The following is a 16106-nucleotide window of genomic DNA, read 5'->3' as shown; positions in this document are numbered from 1 at the left end:
CACAGTAACTATTTAGCGTTCACATCTCCCGACACTGTCACCTGACCTACCTCCGGTTAGTGTCCTTGGCTGGATTTTCTTTCCACTGTGGGTTGTTTGTTTTTCTGACATGAGGTAATTGTTCCCTAGGTGCCACATATTGTCGATTTTTACCTTGTTGTGACCTTATGTATTCACGTATTTCAATATGTTCTTGTGCCAGCAAGATGGTTCACTGGGTAAATGTGCTCGAGTTCACTCTCTGGGACCCATGTGATGGAAGCAGAGAGCTGACTCTGTAAGTTGTCCTTTGACCCTAATGTGCACACGTTGTCACCTGCATGAATGTGAGCTTGCACATGCACAGACATTCACGCACTTGCACACACACACACACACACACACACACACACACACACACACAATTCACTCTAGTGCTGCTGGGGTGCAGCCAAACCACTGGGAGACAGTTTGACCCTTCAAACTGTTAAACGCTCGCTTATAAGTTCTATGAAGCAAGACCAGAACAACTTTGAGCCCAAAACCTGCAGAACTTTCCAGTATTCCAGGAATTATGATACTTTCCTATGTAATGAGGATTTTTTTTCTTTTTTTGAGACAGGGTCTCCCTTATTGAACCTGGTGCTCACTGACTGGCCTGCAAGCCTCAGGGATCCTTTTGTTCCCACTTCCCCAGCACTGAAGTTAAGGACAGATGATACCATGAGCAGATTTTACTTGTTTGCTAAGGATCAAATTCAGTTCTCCTGCTTACACGGCAGAGGTCTATCTCCAACCCCAGATTGAGCTTTTCTGACGCCCGGATCTGTTGAGCTCTGCCTGACATGTTCTTTGTGGGGTGCTCTCTCCCTCATCACCCCTCCCCAGTTCACCTTCAGGACTTGGCATCCTGCTTGCCCTCTCCTAGCTCACTTTCTTCTGTTAGCACCCTCTACCCTCCCTCCTTCTGCTTCCTAGGATTAGGATATATTCACACTGCCAGAGAGACTAAGCCAACACAAGGGTTGATGTCCTGGTCAGGGTTGCTACTGCTGCAGGGAAACGCTGTGACCAAAAAGCAAGCTGGAGAGGGAAGGGTTTGTTTAGCTTACACTTCCACAGGGTAGCCCCTCAACAGGACAGGAACTCAAGCAGGGCAGGCACTAATGCGGAGGTCATGGAGCTGTGCTGATTACTGGCTTACTCGTGATGGTTTGCTCAATCTGCTTTTTTTTTATATATAAAACATTAAAAACAAGAGTTCTTTATTACAGAAACTAATCAGTATCAACTGCTTTGTGAGTTCATGGTATATACACTAAAATCAATGAATTAGCATGTATTTCAATATGGGGTCTATAGACAAAGAGAAATGATAAAAGGACACGGTAAGGCAGTGTTCATGACTCCCAGAACTAAACAAAGCCTCGGTGCCTTTTGCTGTATGTACATTATATGCTTCTCTATATCCTGGTCAAGATTGCTGAGCTAAACGGTTAGGGATTCATTTAGCTTTCTAACAAAAGAATTCCTACCTACCATGACCACTTTTAAAGGACTCCACTCCACAATGTTGACAAAAATCTGTCGGTTCGCCTTGACGTGCAGCAGTCTGGTTGTGCTGACTTTATGGCAAGTCCAGGAGGAACCCATGAAATGGAACAACGAGGAACATTTATCAAACAAGGATCCTGGCTTTCTTTACCTTCTCTTCAGTCAGTGGCAGGGATTTTGTAGGCCGCCATACAGTTCGCTTTGTGGATTGTGGTAGTGAATGAGCAGGCGTAGACAGACTTCTTCAGAATCGGTAATGAACTGGGGCCCTGATTCCTCCCATTTTTCAGGTACAACTAAATCTTTGTCGGTGTAAATCAGCAGATCAAATGAACGAGAAACTTCCAGCAGTGGCAGAAAAGTCACAGTCGCTGTGATCTGCCCGATGACAGAACGGATTTCATCCTGGATGGCTTTCTGTGACTTTTCTCGACAAACACCATCTTCTTTTGTAGTTCTGTCACACTCAATGTCAAACTGCCATCTTTCAAGGACCTCACCTCTTTCAATATTGGAGATGACCACCACCAGTTTCCGGACCGAGCACTTGTAGAGCCAATCTTTTAGCTGCTCCACCACAGTACTGAGATACTTTATGAGCTCCGGGTCAGTAGTTACAAGCAGGGTGAGTCCATACTTCTGCACTCCAGTAAAGGTTTCCGACGGATATATGCCACGCTGATACAAAATGCTGTTGCTGCCAAATGAGAAAAATTCGGTCACGATCTCCGCGCTCCTGCGCAGGGTGATGCCTTGCCCCCAGGCGAGCTGCTGTGCCATCACTAGGCCTAACAGAGAACGTTGTCAGCTCCAAGCACACGGCCGCCTTATGGCTCAGCTCCTTCAGCTTTTCCCCGCCACCCGGTTCAAAAGTAACTATGCAGCCCCTCAGCCTGCTTTTTTATAGAACCCAGGACCACCAGCCCAGGGATAACACCACCCACCATGGGCTGGACCCTCCCCCATCAATCACCAATCAAGAAAATGCCTTACAGCTGAATCTTATGGAGACATTTTCTCAGTTGAGGCTCCCTCCTTTCAGATGACTCTAGCTTGTGTCAAGCTGACATAAAACTGTCCAGCACAGGGTAGAGACACAGATCCAGGCCCAGGATGTGCTAGAACTCAGCGAGTACTTGCTGCCAAATTGTAGGGTGATGTCTATGGTCTCCACACTCTGAAAGTGCCTGACCTCACCTGAATTGTGGGTAGATTTTTAAATGCCAGGTGTACAGTGTGGGCAGTGAGTACTGCTGGATTCCAGAGGGGGGAGCAAGGGTGGGATTCAGGGAAGGCTGGCTCGAGGAACTGGCTGAATGATGGCTTTGAACAAGACATGGAAGGAGTTCAGGGCTGATCAGCAAAGTCCCCAAGACAAGAAAGACAAATTACTACTAGGTTTGCAGTTGGCAGGCTGGGGAATAAGTGTCTGCATAGATAAATCCAAGGAGTCCTGGAGGATACCGAGGCTCCAAGCAGAACAGAGGGTGGGGATGGGAAGGACGGGCAACCATGGAGAGCCTAGGGACACAGATATTTGGGCCTAGGTCCTGCAGTTCTGTACTGAAAGCCTGCTGAGGACACAGTAGGAGGGCGCTGTTCTGGAGACTGTGAGCTGCGGCCTGCCGAGGCTGTTCTCAAGCACAGAGAACAGAACATCCCCATCCACCACCTTGCAGACCCCTGGGGGTTAGACACCCTGCCTAGGGCAGCTCTTGTCCCCTCAACTGAACTCCTGTGCTGGGGGAAAGTGACTGCGATCAAGACAGGCCTGCCCAGAACTCAGATTTTGCAAAGGAAATAGAGAGGGAAAGCGGGTGCTACCACCAAGGCCACAACACTGCCCGACCATGGCTGCACACGAGGCCTGAGCTAGGATGTGTCCAGCCTGCCCAACAGCCCAGATCCCTGGGGCTCAACAGGCAGGACTGTGTCCCTGCTCATCCTAGACACCCAGTCTAGTCCAGTGCTCATCACACAGTCAGCATGACGGCTGTCTAAAGAGTGGCATGATCACTCTGTCCTAAAATGAGGGACAGAGCCAGGGGTGGTGGCACAACCCTGTTATTCCAGCACTTGGGAGGATGAAACAAGAGGAGCCTGAGATTGAGGCCAGTTTGGGCTACAGAGAAAGTTCTAGACCAGCCTGGGCTGCATAGTTAGATCCTGTCACAGGAAATAAAATAAGGTGAGGAACCAGGACACAAGAATTCTACGTCAGGAGGAATGTCTAAGTTTCTGTTCTGGTCTTTCTGATACCCAGGCAGACAACGATAGCAAGTTGCCCCGACCTGTGAGAGGAAAGATGGCGCGCACTCACGGGCCTGGGCATGGGCTGCCTGGAGCACAAGGCCCCTTGAGGTGGTAGGCGTGGCTAATGCCCAGGGCTGGTGCACACCACACGGGTGTGGTTTTGTGCAGTGTTGAAGGGGCAGAGTCTGTTTCCCAGGTGGGCTGCCTACAGTGACAATACTCACTCCTACCTGTGAGCTCTGACTCCTACCCGTCCCCTAGCCTGACTGGAGCGCCTCCTTTCCCAAAGCCCACCGGACCTACTACTTGACTCCTGACCTACTCCCCTGATGGACTCAGCTCTCATTCTATTTATGTCTGCTCCCACCCAGTCTTCCCAGTGCCCCCCACCAACAGCCAGGGTTGGACCCAGTATCAAACCAGAGACCCGTGCTTACACTCAGTGGTTGATTGGGTCCTTGTCTAGAGAAATGAGAAGACCTGGAGGATGCCAGAGGCAGAGGCACATGGTGGGAGAGGCAAACAACCGGGTCCTGCTCCAGCCTCAGCCCCAAGTGAAAGCAGTTCTGCTCGTCTCAGGCCCAGCTTCACTCTCGCCCTGATCCCAGCTGTAGCCCGACACCCAGGCCCAACTCAGCCACACTGTCCTTCTTCCTGGCCATGCACCCTTGACAAGTGACGCTGCTTCTGGAACCAGTTCCTTGTCCTGTAAGATGAGGTTACTAACACCAGCTCCGGGATGATGGTGCGGCTTTAATGGGATGTCAAGGGCACTCTCCTTTGTACTACGGAAGCTTAAATTGTCACCATGCCAGTGTTAAGGGCATATAAACTGTGTTATCTTGGGCTACAGGGTTTCCCAGTGGCACCCAGCTGGCAAGGACCAGAAGCAGCCCTGCTCAGGCCTCCTTCTTCCCTTCTGGTATGTGACCCGCACCAAAGCCATGAATCATCCACTAGGTACCCCCTTGTGAAGTCTCTCCTCAGGCAACCTAGGAGAGGGCTCCAACCTGAGGCTCCCTCGTTCAGAGCTGCCCGTATTCCCTTATGCAAGAGGAAGTCAGTAGTGATGAGGCAAGCAGGCGGCGGGCAGGAGGCGAGCAGGCCTGCTTTTCATCCCGCCTGGCTCCCACACAGCTAGCTTAGCCCCGGAAATAACAACACACAAATTGTAATCACTTAAACACTGCTTGGCCCATTAATTAGCTCCAGCCTCTTACTGGCCAACTCTCACATCTTGATTAACCCATTTCTAATAATCTGTGTAGCACCACGAGGTGGTGGCTTACCAGGAAAGATTCAACATGTCTGACCTGGTGGCTGGCTCCATGGCATCTGACTCACTGCCTTTTTCCTCCCAGAATTCTGTTCTGTCTTCCCCGCCTACCTATGTTCTGACCTATCAGGCCAAGCAGTTTTCTTTATTAATTAACCAATAAAACCAACAAATATAAGACCCACCTACATCAGAAGTCTCAGAGATAGGAGCTCGAAAGAACACTTCCCCTGCATGCAGAAAGCCCTGGGTTCAGTCATCAGTGACACATAAACCAGGTATGATAGTTCATATCTGCAACCTCAGTGCCCAAGAGATGAGGCAAGAGGAGCAGAAGTTCAAGGTCTATTTGGCCTTCCTGGGAAATGTGAGACCCCGTGAAACAAACAAACAAACAATCACCAGGAGATGATGGCACAGTGCCCCCCCTCCCCTGCAACCACATACTGGGCTTCCAGTGTCTCTGCTTCACCACACAGGCATTTATAGAGTGCCTGCTGTCTGTCAGGGCCTCTGTCTCAGGGTGAAGTTATGATATAGCCCCTGTAGAACCTGAGGCATTAGGGAATCTAGCCTGGAAAAGCTGGAGCCGATACCCCTGGAGGTCAGGCATACAGCAGAGCTACCAGGAGAGACATTGCGGGGGTGGGGGGGGGACTTCGTTATCAGAGGGAGCTAACCACCTGCATGTCCAGTGCTGTTCTGTCCAGAAGCAGAGACAGCCACCAGGCCCAAAGGACACAAAGCTGGGACCCAAGGAGTAAGGCCTGTATTCTGGAGACACTGTCGGGCTGGACTTGCCTTGGATCTCTTTCTTTAGCGCAAGGTTCTTAGCATGTGGCTCTTGAGCTGGTTGCATCAGCACCCTCTCAGATCTGGTCAAGTGGGCCTGGGCGCTACCCAGAAGCACCGAAGATAGAGCCAGTCATCAGGATACAGAACCCTAGGGGAAGGTAGACAGACTACCTTTGGGAATTGGCCAGTGTGCTCAGCAGGTAACAAACTAGGGAGGGACAGGAAAAAGGGAACACTGGATGTGTCTTACTCAGTTACTACTCTCGCTCCCCCTCCCCAGGCTACCCAGGACCTGAGTCTCCTGAGCTTAAGTTTGATGTGTTCCCTGACCAAAACAGAGCCTGGCGTGCAGTGAGTTCTAAGTGGACGTGAAGCCTGCCTTGGCGATGGATCGGATAAGGCAGGGCAGGGGTCAAAGCCAAGGTGTTGCTGGGTGGCCTGAAGAGCATGGGGAGGGAGGGAGCAGGTGCTCGGCCTTTGTTAACAGCCCAGAATGCCCCAGTTTCCTCAGGGCTAGGCATGGATGGGAGACTACAGCTGAAGCAGAGCCATGACTCCCAGAGCCAGTCCCTCTCAGGGTCCCAGCACACTCATTTTCCAGAAGGCATGGGGTGGGTGGGGCAGTGTCCAGCGATTCTCCCAGCCCTGTTCCACACGTGTCAGCCATTCTGCATTCAGGGCCATTCACAGAGTCTAGAATTCCTGGCTGGGGTCAGAGTTCTGCACCGTGTTGCCAGCTAGGGTTTGGGAGTTTTCTTGCATCCCCAGGACTGTCAGGAAGAGATGGCGGGCCAGACAGAGACCCAATAAATGCAGTATGCGTGGGTGTCTGGTACAAAAGCCCAGCTGGGTCTGAACCAGAGGCCAAGCAAGCCAAGAAGAGACTGTGGACCTGGTCCATCCCTCATCTGTCTATCTCAGGCTAGGACGGGGGAAAACTAACAGGATGGTTGCCCACCCAGCTGGCATTCAATCGCCCCAACCTCCCCTGCCCACTGGGCTGTTGCCTTCCCTTGCCACATCCTTCATATACAGGGGCCATGCCCTTCACCTTGCAGGCCTCACATCATTGAGCCCTTGGGGTACATCCATAGGGGTCTCAGGGCCTCTCTTCTGGCCAGTGAGGGCTTTACTAAAAAAATGGGACTTGAGAGTTTGAGGCTAGCCTGGTTTACAAGAGCTAGTTCCAGGAAAGGCTCTAGAAACTACAGGAAAACCCTGTCTCGAAAAACAAAACAAAACAAAACAAAACAAAAAATGGGACTTGAAAAAAAATATGGGACTTGAATTTGAGGCATCTGGACATGGGCCCTGGCCATGCTTGTACCCTCCTTTACTTTTTCTCTCGGTGAACATGTTCCAGCCATGCATGACATGTTATGAGGGTTAACCGAGTGCTGGCACATGGTACGTGTTTAATAAATGGGGTGCTAGCGGTTCCAGATATCTGGGCCTGGCACTCTCCACCGCTCTGACCAGGCCCTGAACCAAGGATTATGCTGGAGAGGAAGTTGCAATTGAAAAAATAAAAACAAACAAACAAGACATAAAACCAAAAAACCAACATCAGTAAAACGGGTTTGAAACGGGACCTCGGCACCCTGTTATTTTTAAGAGGGAAGAAACTACAACCCCAGGAAGGCCCTGAACGGGACAGCCGCTCTCTTGACTTGTGCCCTCAGGAGACGCTGGGAACAGGCAGGTGAGAGCAGGAGCCACAGAAGTTAGACCCGCTCCCCACTAGGTGCCCCTGCCACACTCAGGACCCGGTGGTATTTCCCCTCACCAATCCAGCCCACACAATTACAGACTGACACAGCCCCCACTGTATGCTACAGTACTGCCCCCTTGTGGCTGGAGGACTTCCAACAGGTGGGAAGCCAGTTTGTCTTTCCTGGGGTGGGGTTGGAGCTGAGGGGACAGTTAACCCCTGTCCTCACACTTTCAGGCAGCTGGACCTGGCGACAGGTGACGACATCAGCTCTGAATAGCACGCTCCCCCTGTCTCACCCGTGTATCTCTCCTGTGTGACTGTGTGAACTTGTCTTTTCAAATACTGAGCCGTGCTGTTTCCTGTGTGTAGAAGAGACTAATAACAGCCCTACCTGGGTGTCCTAGGGGCTGAAGGAGGTGGTGGAGGGGATCACATCTCTCCTGGTGTCGATACTAGCGACGGCGTGTGTGCTTCTTGTTAAGAAGAGGCAGTGGGAACACAGACAGGGTGTTTGAGTGAGGCGGTGACCTGTAGCTCGGATGTTAAGGTTTGGGAAGCCCCAGCAGCAACACCAAAGAAGTTAGAGCCCCAGGTTGATGGTGATCACTCATCCCTGGGATGTTTCTGAGCATCCTCCTGTTGATGCTCAGCTTGGTTAGAATAAGCAAGGTCAGCAGTGGAAGGGCTGTCTTCAGAGAGGGAAGCCAACTACACAGGTGTGCGACCATTTCAGAGCACTGGGAGGTGGGGGGGGGGGGAGACCTCTGAGCACTTTTCTGAGCAGCAGCTGAGCTCAGCTTTTAGCAGTCTGTCTGTGATGGTTTGATCGAAAATGACTCCATAGGTTCATAGGGGCTGGCACTATTAGAAGGTGGGGCCTTGTTGGATGAGGAAGTGTGTCACTGTGAGAGGTCTTTGAGGTCTCAGAAGCTCAAGCCAGCCCTAGTGGGTCTCATTCTTTTCCTGTTTCCTGTGGATCCAGACTCTCGGCTACCTCTCCAGCACCATGTCTGCCTGCATGCCACCATACTTCCCACCATGATGACAATGGACCGAACTGAGGAACTATTAGCCAACCCCAATGAAATATTTTTCCTTTATAAGAGTTGCCATGGTCATGGTGTCTCTTCACAGCAATGGAAACTCTAAGACATTGCCATGTTCACACCTGCATTTCCTCCTACCCCAGCCTGGAAGCTGTTTCCCCCTCACTGAAACACAGCTCCCAGGAGGGAGGGGGCTCTACCCTCGTATGTCACTTAGCACTGCCCCCACCGACCCATCTCCAGTTGTGGGCACAGTCCACCTAGTAGCAGCCTCAGCCTCAGGCCACAGCTTCAGGCCTGACCGTCAACAGTGTCCACTTTTAAATCAGTTTCTTCAACCCAAGGAAGGAACTTCTCGCTTTTCTCCCTGATGGTGTACAATGGGGGATCAGATGGGGAGAGGCTCAAGGTTCCCTTCTAAGTCCTGCCTCTCACTTTCCTTTGTTTTTGCCGTGTGTGTGTGTGTATGTAAGTGTATGTGTGTGTATGTGTGTGTATGTGTGTGCGTGTGTGTGTGCGTGTGTATGCATGTATGTGTATGTATTGTGTATATGTATGTATGTGTGTGTATGTAAGTGTATGTGTGTGTATGTGTGTATGTGTGTGCGTGTGTGTGCGCATGTGTATGCATGTATGTGTATGTATTGTGTATATGTATGTATGTGTGTGCGTGTGCCTCTGTGTGTGTATATGCACATGTGTTTGTATGTGTGTATGTATGTGTGTGTGTGCATGCGTGCAAGTGTATATGCCTGTGGAGACCAGATGCTCACATCAATTGTCCGCCTCTACAATTTTCCATCTTATTTCTGAGACACTGCCTTTCACTGAATCTCTGGTTTGCTGATACCCTGAAGTTATCTGGCCAGCTCCCTCGCCAGCATTAGGATTGTAGACAGTGCTTCTACATGAGTACTGGGGACCAAACTGTGATGCTCATGCTCTCTGAGCAAGCACTGTACCGAGTCCTCCTCCCATCTCTCCCCTTCCCTCTTGCGCTCTCCCTCCCTCCTCTACCTTGTTCTCTCCATCTCTCTCTACCTCAGAGAGACCCATGAGACCCTTACACAAAAGCCCCGGTCTAGAGAACTGAGTCCTGGATCAGGTAGAGGCTGAGGATTAAAAATAATCTACTGGCTCCCGGAGCAAACACACCGAAACTGTGCCCAGCAGGCTGTAGCGGTGCTCCTAGGGCCAGTACCCACCCACCCTAGAAGCCAGCTGCAGCCCTCAGGCAGTAGCATTGTTTTCCCTGTGCCCTGCCCAACCAGCTCTCTACATCCAAGCTGTGGGCCTGGGAACCCTGTGAGTTCTCTGGGGTTCAAGCAGAATGCAGGATTTTTTTTTCATGAGGTTTGAGGCAACCTCAGCAGGGATAAACCTTAAGAAGTGAGAGAGCTCAGCTCCCTCCTGTTTCCAGCTTCCCTTTCAACCTGGGCTTCCTCTCCAGGGTGAGAGCACACCCTGGAGATGCGTGGTTTCTTCTCTGCTCCTGGTTTCACCTCCCTTTAAGCTCTCCTGCCTGACTCTGAGCCACATCCATGAAGGCAGGGACCGGGATCCTGCCTTGGGGATCCTCTGTCTGTGCGGCTCTTAGACTTTGAGCCAGCTGTAGCTGGTCAGCATGTGGCCTTTCAGAGTGCCCTCCACAAGACTTTGAGCTCCAGGAAGGCTCCTCCAGGGACACAGGCACCTCTGCTGTCTTGGTTGGTCATCTCATCTTTCTGGCCTGTGTATTCCTACAGAAGGTGGGTCAGATCATGTCTGCAGAGATATGTAGAGGCCTGTGGGGCATCTGCTGGCTGGTTCACTCTGCCACCAGGAAAGATCATCCACCTACGGAGAACCCTAGGGTTACATGGGCTCAGCCCACAACACATGGGCAGGCTCAATGGTCTGGATTAGTCTGAGTTATTCAACTGGGGCCTGAGACGATCTTCCACCTATAATACTCTGGAGATGGCTGGTAGAATGTGTGGGTCCCTATGCTCTTTCTGGGAGGACCCTTAGAGAGTGCAGGCCACCAATCAGGCAAGCTCTGGACATCCCCATGTTTCCTGTGCCAACAGCTCCCTAACCAACCCTGGGCCTAGGTTTATTAATCCCCTTGTCGTGGAGAATTTTTGGGGTCTGCTACAACTTATGAGCCCCTGGGAATGTTCCTGAGTCCTTGGGGGGCACTGTTAGAGCTCAGCAGTGCCAGGGGACACATTCCGACACTGCTGGCATGCCCTCCAGCCAGCCGCCTCCTGTCAGCCCTCCCCTTTGGTGGGCTCTGGTTAGTGTCTCTGAGACCAATCCAGCCACACAGAGCTGCTGAACACTTTCCCATCTATTTATTATTGAACGAACACAGGAATCTGGGAGCCTGCAGAGCGTGAAATTGGGAACAAATGCAGAGGAGGTCTAGACAGGAACCCTGCAGGCCGCTCTCTGCTCACACAGGACCGCAGGGCCCTTGGGCTTCCAGGTAGCAGAAATACTTGTAACCAGACAGATGTGTTTGGGGGAGGAAAAGGGTTCTGAGTCCCCATAAGCCTTTGCCCAGACTCTGGCAAGGAAAAGAGGCTGTGAGGCAGCCAGCCTGGATTCCCAGACAGAGCCAACCCTCTCTGTCCCAGCCTCAGTTTCTCCATCTGGAAGTGAGCAGTAATACCCTCACTGGGTTGGAAGAGACAAGGAAGTTTCAGGATCCCATGCTGCCCCACTGTGGCCCAAGGCAGCTGTGTTTGCCAGGCCCTTGATTCTGGTGCCCTGTGATGTTGAATGTCCCTAGGCCCAATGAGGCAACTGGATTTCCCCTGGTCCCAGAGCACTGGCCTTCACAAAGCCGTCTATGTGTCCTGTACCCTGTGGGACCCTGGCAGGAGCTAAAGTAGGGTGCAAAAGTCTTCTAAGGCTAAGAAGACAAGGTGGGCACAGTGCGGGAGGCAGAGAAAGGAGTGGGTTAAACACAGAATGCACAGTCCAGATGGCAGCTACGTGGGGGGCTCCTGCCAGAGGAGGGAGCTCACGGGAGGAGGCAGGTAGAGGCGTCTGGTTCTGCTGCCAGGTGTTTCCTGCCTCACCCCCGCCCCCGACGCTTGGGCCTCTACACAGGAGACAACGGGAGCTTGTAACATGGCTATCCTCCAGGCTGGCTGCCTAGACATGGGTTATGGGAAACACACTGTCACTCACCAGAACCACAGGCAGGTTCCAAGAATGGGTGGAGGGTCCACAGAGTAGCTCCATCCTATACTCTGTCCTTGAAGAAGTCAGGGCTGGGGCTGGGGAGCAAGTGTTTATAAGGCCGTAAACCTATTTATGGTCCCAGGGGTGCAATTAACAGTTTGGCAAGAGCCTTGCCAAATTTCATTGGCTTGCATGCGAAGACCTCAAAGTCCCCATGGAGGTGCAGACAGACTGTGGGGTGGTCTCTGCCAGGTGTCACTGGGTCTGCTTTAGTCTTTGACTGGGCTGTCCAGGGTTCTTCAGGTTCTTTCTCTCCTCTCCTTCCCTCAAGGACCGGCATAGAAACTTCCTCCTCCTCCAGGAAGCTCCCTGGGCTCTGTCTCCCAGCGGTCCAGCCCAACTCCCTCCCTGAGCCCCAGAGCCTTCCTGTTCTCTTAGGTTCTCAGGTTTGCTTTTCTCAGAACCTGTCGGGAAGCCTCCCTCAAGTCCAAACAAATCAGAAATCCTGTCCCTAACACCTTGACTTCATGCCAGGTGCTTCTTACACTCATGGCCCTCACATTTAGTTGCATATCACCAAGACCCCTTGCAAATTTATTAAAAACCAACCAACTTGGAGTAGATGGAAGCCTTTGGACAACCTGTACTGAGTCAGCATTTCAGATGAGGGAGCTGGAGCCCAGGAGGAGGCCGCTGCCCTGAGGTGGGGGCAGAGGATGAAGCTGTGGAAAGTCCTAGACTTTGAAGACAAGTGTTGGGGAGAATTCCAGAGCAGCGGGGTAAGGTGCAAGGAAGTGGCCCCGGGGCCTGTACTCTCCTTCCATCGACTGGAAGCATGCTACGTGGTTCTTTCTAGCACGGGTGTTTTTCAAAGATGTGGAGAGATGCAGGAAGGCTTTCTGGATTAAGCAAACATATGTCGGGCTTTGATGGCAATCAAAGCGTGGGCAAAGGGGTATCCCAGAGGGAAGGCAGGTGGATAGAGCCAATGGAGGTCTGGTCACCCCCAAGACTGTAGTTAAATATAGATGATGTCAGTCTGGGTGTGAGCAGAGCTGCCAGTCCCCTGAGTGCGTGTCTATGCCGGGCCGGCCCTGGGACCTGGCACCCATTGCAGGGGGGGGGGGGGGGGGGGATCAGAAAAGCGATGCTGAGACGCTCCAGCTGGATGGCCTGGGTGTTGGAGCAGCGGCTGCTGACAGCCCTGGGCACCTGGCCTAAGCTGGCACCTTTCCAATCATGCCGACAGGCTGCCTGCCGTTGGAGAGGACCCAGGCCCTAAAGAGCAGCAGAAAACAGCCTGGGCCAGGAGAGGGATGCATGTCTCTCAGACCTGGGAGAGGCTCTGTGGCGAGTGAGGCCAGATCCTCGGAACCAAAGAAGGACTCGTGCCTCTAGTATGACATCATCCTGCCCCTCACAGAATCTTCAGAGTTCCCTAACTTTCCAAGGGAGGAAACTGAGGCACGAAGAAACAGAGAGACCTGTCTGGTGACTGACCGAGGAAGCGCTAGGCTGGTCCTCGGCTTCTGTTTGAGTCGTTGCATAGATTACTCCTTTCCATGTCCTGCAGAGGTCCCCCAGCCCTGTCATGGTTCTTGTGAACACTCTCCCCCCTCAGCTCCAGTCCTGCACCCATGGAGGCACTCTTCACTGGGCATATACTGCCAGGAGAACCCAGCTCCAGACCCTGTGACTGTCAGTGAGCCTGCGTGTGAGCCCCGTGATGGGGTGGCCCACTGAAGGGCTTTCAATCTTGACCTTCAGGGCACTAAAGTCCAGCTTGCTGGCCACTTCCCTCCCACTTGGTCTCTCTGAGTGCAGCAAGTTCCCACCAGTATGGTGACCCATGGGGCTATCTCTGTGGTCAACTGTCTTGGGTGTGGACAGCAGAAACCCACTTAAAGTGGCATCTTTACAGGCTCAGAGGGTCCTGGAGATTCAGTCAGGACATCTCCACTTCTGTGTCTATGTCTCCTGCCTCTGCAGAGCCTTCTGACTCTCCACACGTTTGGCTGAAAATGACAGTCCTTGCCACACGTGGCTTCACACAGGCCATTAACCAGCAGGGACCAGTGGATCTCCTAACTCCTTTCCCCAGGAGAGAAGCTGTCCATCCCAGGCTAGGATGAGCTTTTACCTCATGCCCATTTATATCCCTGCTGTCATCTAAGGACAGACAAGCAAGAAGTGTAGAAATGCAGCCACCAGCCTCTTGGCACAGAGGCAGAGCCCAGAGAGGAGAGCAAGGGCAAGACTGCGCTGTACCCCAAACCTTCTGCTACAGTGTGTGTTCCCATGAGGGTGCCGTAGGATTCAGGACTTTCGTGCAGATGAGGTAGTCATGTGATAGTGTGTTGGGGGGGTAGCAGAGGACAATTCCTGTCCTGGGGTAGACGAGGGAGCCCCAGAGACCCAAATATTCCTAAGCACATCCGTAGATCTTGCTCTAACCTGACCCAGAGTGCTTGCCTTGCTGCGACTGGTATAGAGCAGGCCACTTTCCCCTCTCCGAGCTATGGGTAGTACATCACCACAAGCAGACAGCCATGGGGGCCATGGGGAGCCACGCCATCTCAGAGAGAAGGGTCTGTCTGACCAGCAGGGGGATGATAGGGAAGAAGGCAGTCTCTGTGTCTTGAAGACACTGACCTCGACTCCTCTCTCTTCTTACAGGGCCCCATCCCTGCTGTCATGGCTTTTAGCCATAAGACACCAGTGTGTGCTAGCCTGACACATGCCCAGTCGCCTCACTTAGGATATTGTTTGGTTTGGTGCACCTCCCAGGTGGACGCGCCTCAGTCCTTTTCCTGCAGCATCAGAGTTCTAGTACCTGCCCCACCCTCCCCAGCTCCTCTGACCACTAAGGAGGGCTTTCTGGGATCTTTTCAGCAATCCAAAAAAAAAAAATCAATGTTTCTTGCACCCCAACAGAAGGATGAGAACAGGGCAGCAGAGTCAGAGCAGCCGAGTCTAGCAGTCACAGTGAGCACAGCTCAGGGTCACCCTCCTGTGAGAAGAATGTACCTGGACAGACCTCCAGCCGCCTCTACTGCACACGGACTCCAAGCTCCAGCTCTGTAGACCTGCGGCCCTAGCAAGGTCAGCTAGCCAGCTGGCCTCGGCCTCCCGAGAGGCTGAGGGGGCTAGAGTTGCCAGACAGCACGCCCAGGAATGTGCAGGGTCCCTAGGGCTCCTTCCCTGTCTGGGTCTCCAGCATGTCTGTACCCCATTGTCTCACACTTGGGGGCTGTTCGGACTTGCCTGTATTTGGTTGGAGTTGTCCCTATGTCTGTCTGTGTTTCTTGCCTTGTCTCTCTGGGTCTGTCTGGACCTATCTGTCATCTGTCTGTCCATCTGTCTTCTGGGGCTTGAATTCCAGTCCCAGCCTTGCCTTTGGCTCACAGCATGGCCTGAGCAAGATTCTCCTTGGCAGTGCATATGCATGTCTCCTCCATCTGTACCCAGGCCCCTGCTTGACCCCACGAGGCCATCTGACCCTCCCAAGTCCACCCGTAAATATGTGTGAGCACCTCGTATCCACCCTCCTCACCCAGACCTGGAGAGTCAGAACAAAACGCCAGACTTCCAGTTACTCTCCTACACTTCTGGGAGCTGATTAGTCAACCCCAATGCCAGCAAGTCTTGGCCAGGTTTAGCAGAAATTCAGAAATGTGTGCATGTTTCTGTAACAGCAAAAGGTGAACAACAGTGTCTGTGCGATCCAACTGGGTGATCTGGGCTCTTCTCCTAAGGGAGCTTGACCTGTGTGTGAGGAGGCCAGGCAAGCTCCGCAGCGGATCAGACGGCTCCCTAAGACTGTCCTTGTAGCACAGGGCCAGACTGTGCATGAAGGAAAGGAGGGAGCAGACTTAACAGCTCCTTCTTTCTCTGAGAGGGGAAAGTATTCTTGGGCGTGTGTTGAGGACACGGCCATGGAAGGAGAAATGCAGAGCTTAGATAGATTGTTGTTTCCAGGGCAGAGCATAGGAAGGGATAGAGGAGAAGAGGGAGGGAGGGAGCAAGAAAGGAAGGGAGGGGTGAAGAAAGGGAGGGAGAGAGGGAGGGAGGGAGGGAGGGAGGGAGGGAGGGAGGGAGGGAGGGAGAGAGAGAGGAAAGAAGGAAGGAAGAAAAGAAGGAAGGAAGGAAAGCAGGCAGGCAGGCAGGCAGGAAAAAAGGAAGGAAGGAAAGAAGGAAGAAAGGAAGGAAGGAAGGAAGGAAGGAAGGAAGGAAGGAAGGACGGACGACCGGCCTCCAAAATGCTCCTGGATTTATGCTGCGGTCTGTTTAACCAAACACTTTGTATAACTGAGAA

General features: G+C 52.4%; 1 protein-coding gene across 6 annotated transcripts; it reads right to left on the bottom strand.

The window, feature by feature from the left end:
* Positions 1-698: 698 nt before the first annotated feature.
* On the bottom strand, positions 699-5111 carry LOC119819022 (mitotic spindle assembly checkpoint protein MAD2A-like). 6 transcript variants are annotated; one of them, XM_038336994.2, is made up of 3 exons: positions 5076-5111; positions 4224-4492; positions 699-2321 (listed from the first exon to the last, which is right to left on the bottom strand). In XM_038336994.2, exon 3 carries the CDS (start codon positions 2311-2313, stop codon positions 1696-1698), a length of 618 nt encoding a protein of 205 aa, XP_038192922.1. In that variant the 5' UTR covers positions 2314-2321; positions 4224-4492; positions 5076-5111; the 3' UTR covers positions 699-1695. The 6 variants fall into 6 exon arrangements, 3 of the variants coding, with proteins under 3 accessions (XP_038192922.1, XP_038192923.1, XP_038192921.1); XR_005286209.1 differs by lacking the exon at positions 5076-5111 and adding an exon at positions 2527-2886 and having other exon boundaries at positions 2090-2230; positions 4224-4972; XR_005286211.1 differs by lacking the exon at positions 5076-5111 and adding an exon at positions 2527-2730 and having other exon boundaries at positions 2090-2230; positions 4224-4972.
* Between the last annotated feature and the right edge of the window lie 10995 nt (positions 5112-16106).

The sequence above is a fragment of the Arvicola amphibius genome, chromosome 7 (assembly GCF_903992535.2).
Source record: "Arvicola amphibius chromosome 7, mArvAmp1.2, whole genome shotgun sequence".
Taxonomy (NCBI): domain Eukaryota; kingdom Metazoa; phylum Chordata; class Mammalia; order Rodentia; family Cricetidae; genus Arvicola; species Arvicola amphibius.
This window is presented reverse-complemented; position numbering and strand designations above follow the sequence as displayed.

Bases quoted from the DNA above. Each gene is read 5' to 3' on its own strand.
- LOC119819022 (XM_038336994.2), bottom strand. From the start codon at position 2,313: ATGGCACAGCAGCTCGCCTGGGGGCAAGGCATCACCCTGCGCAGGAGC.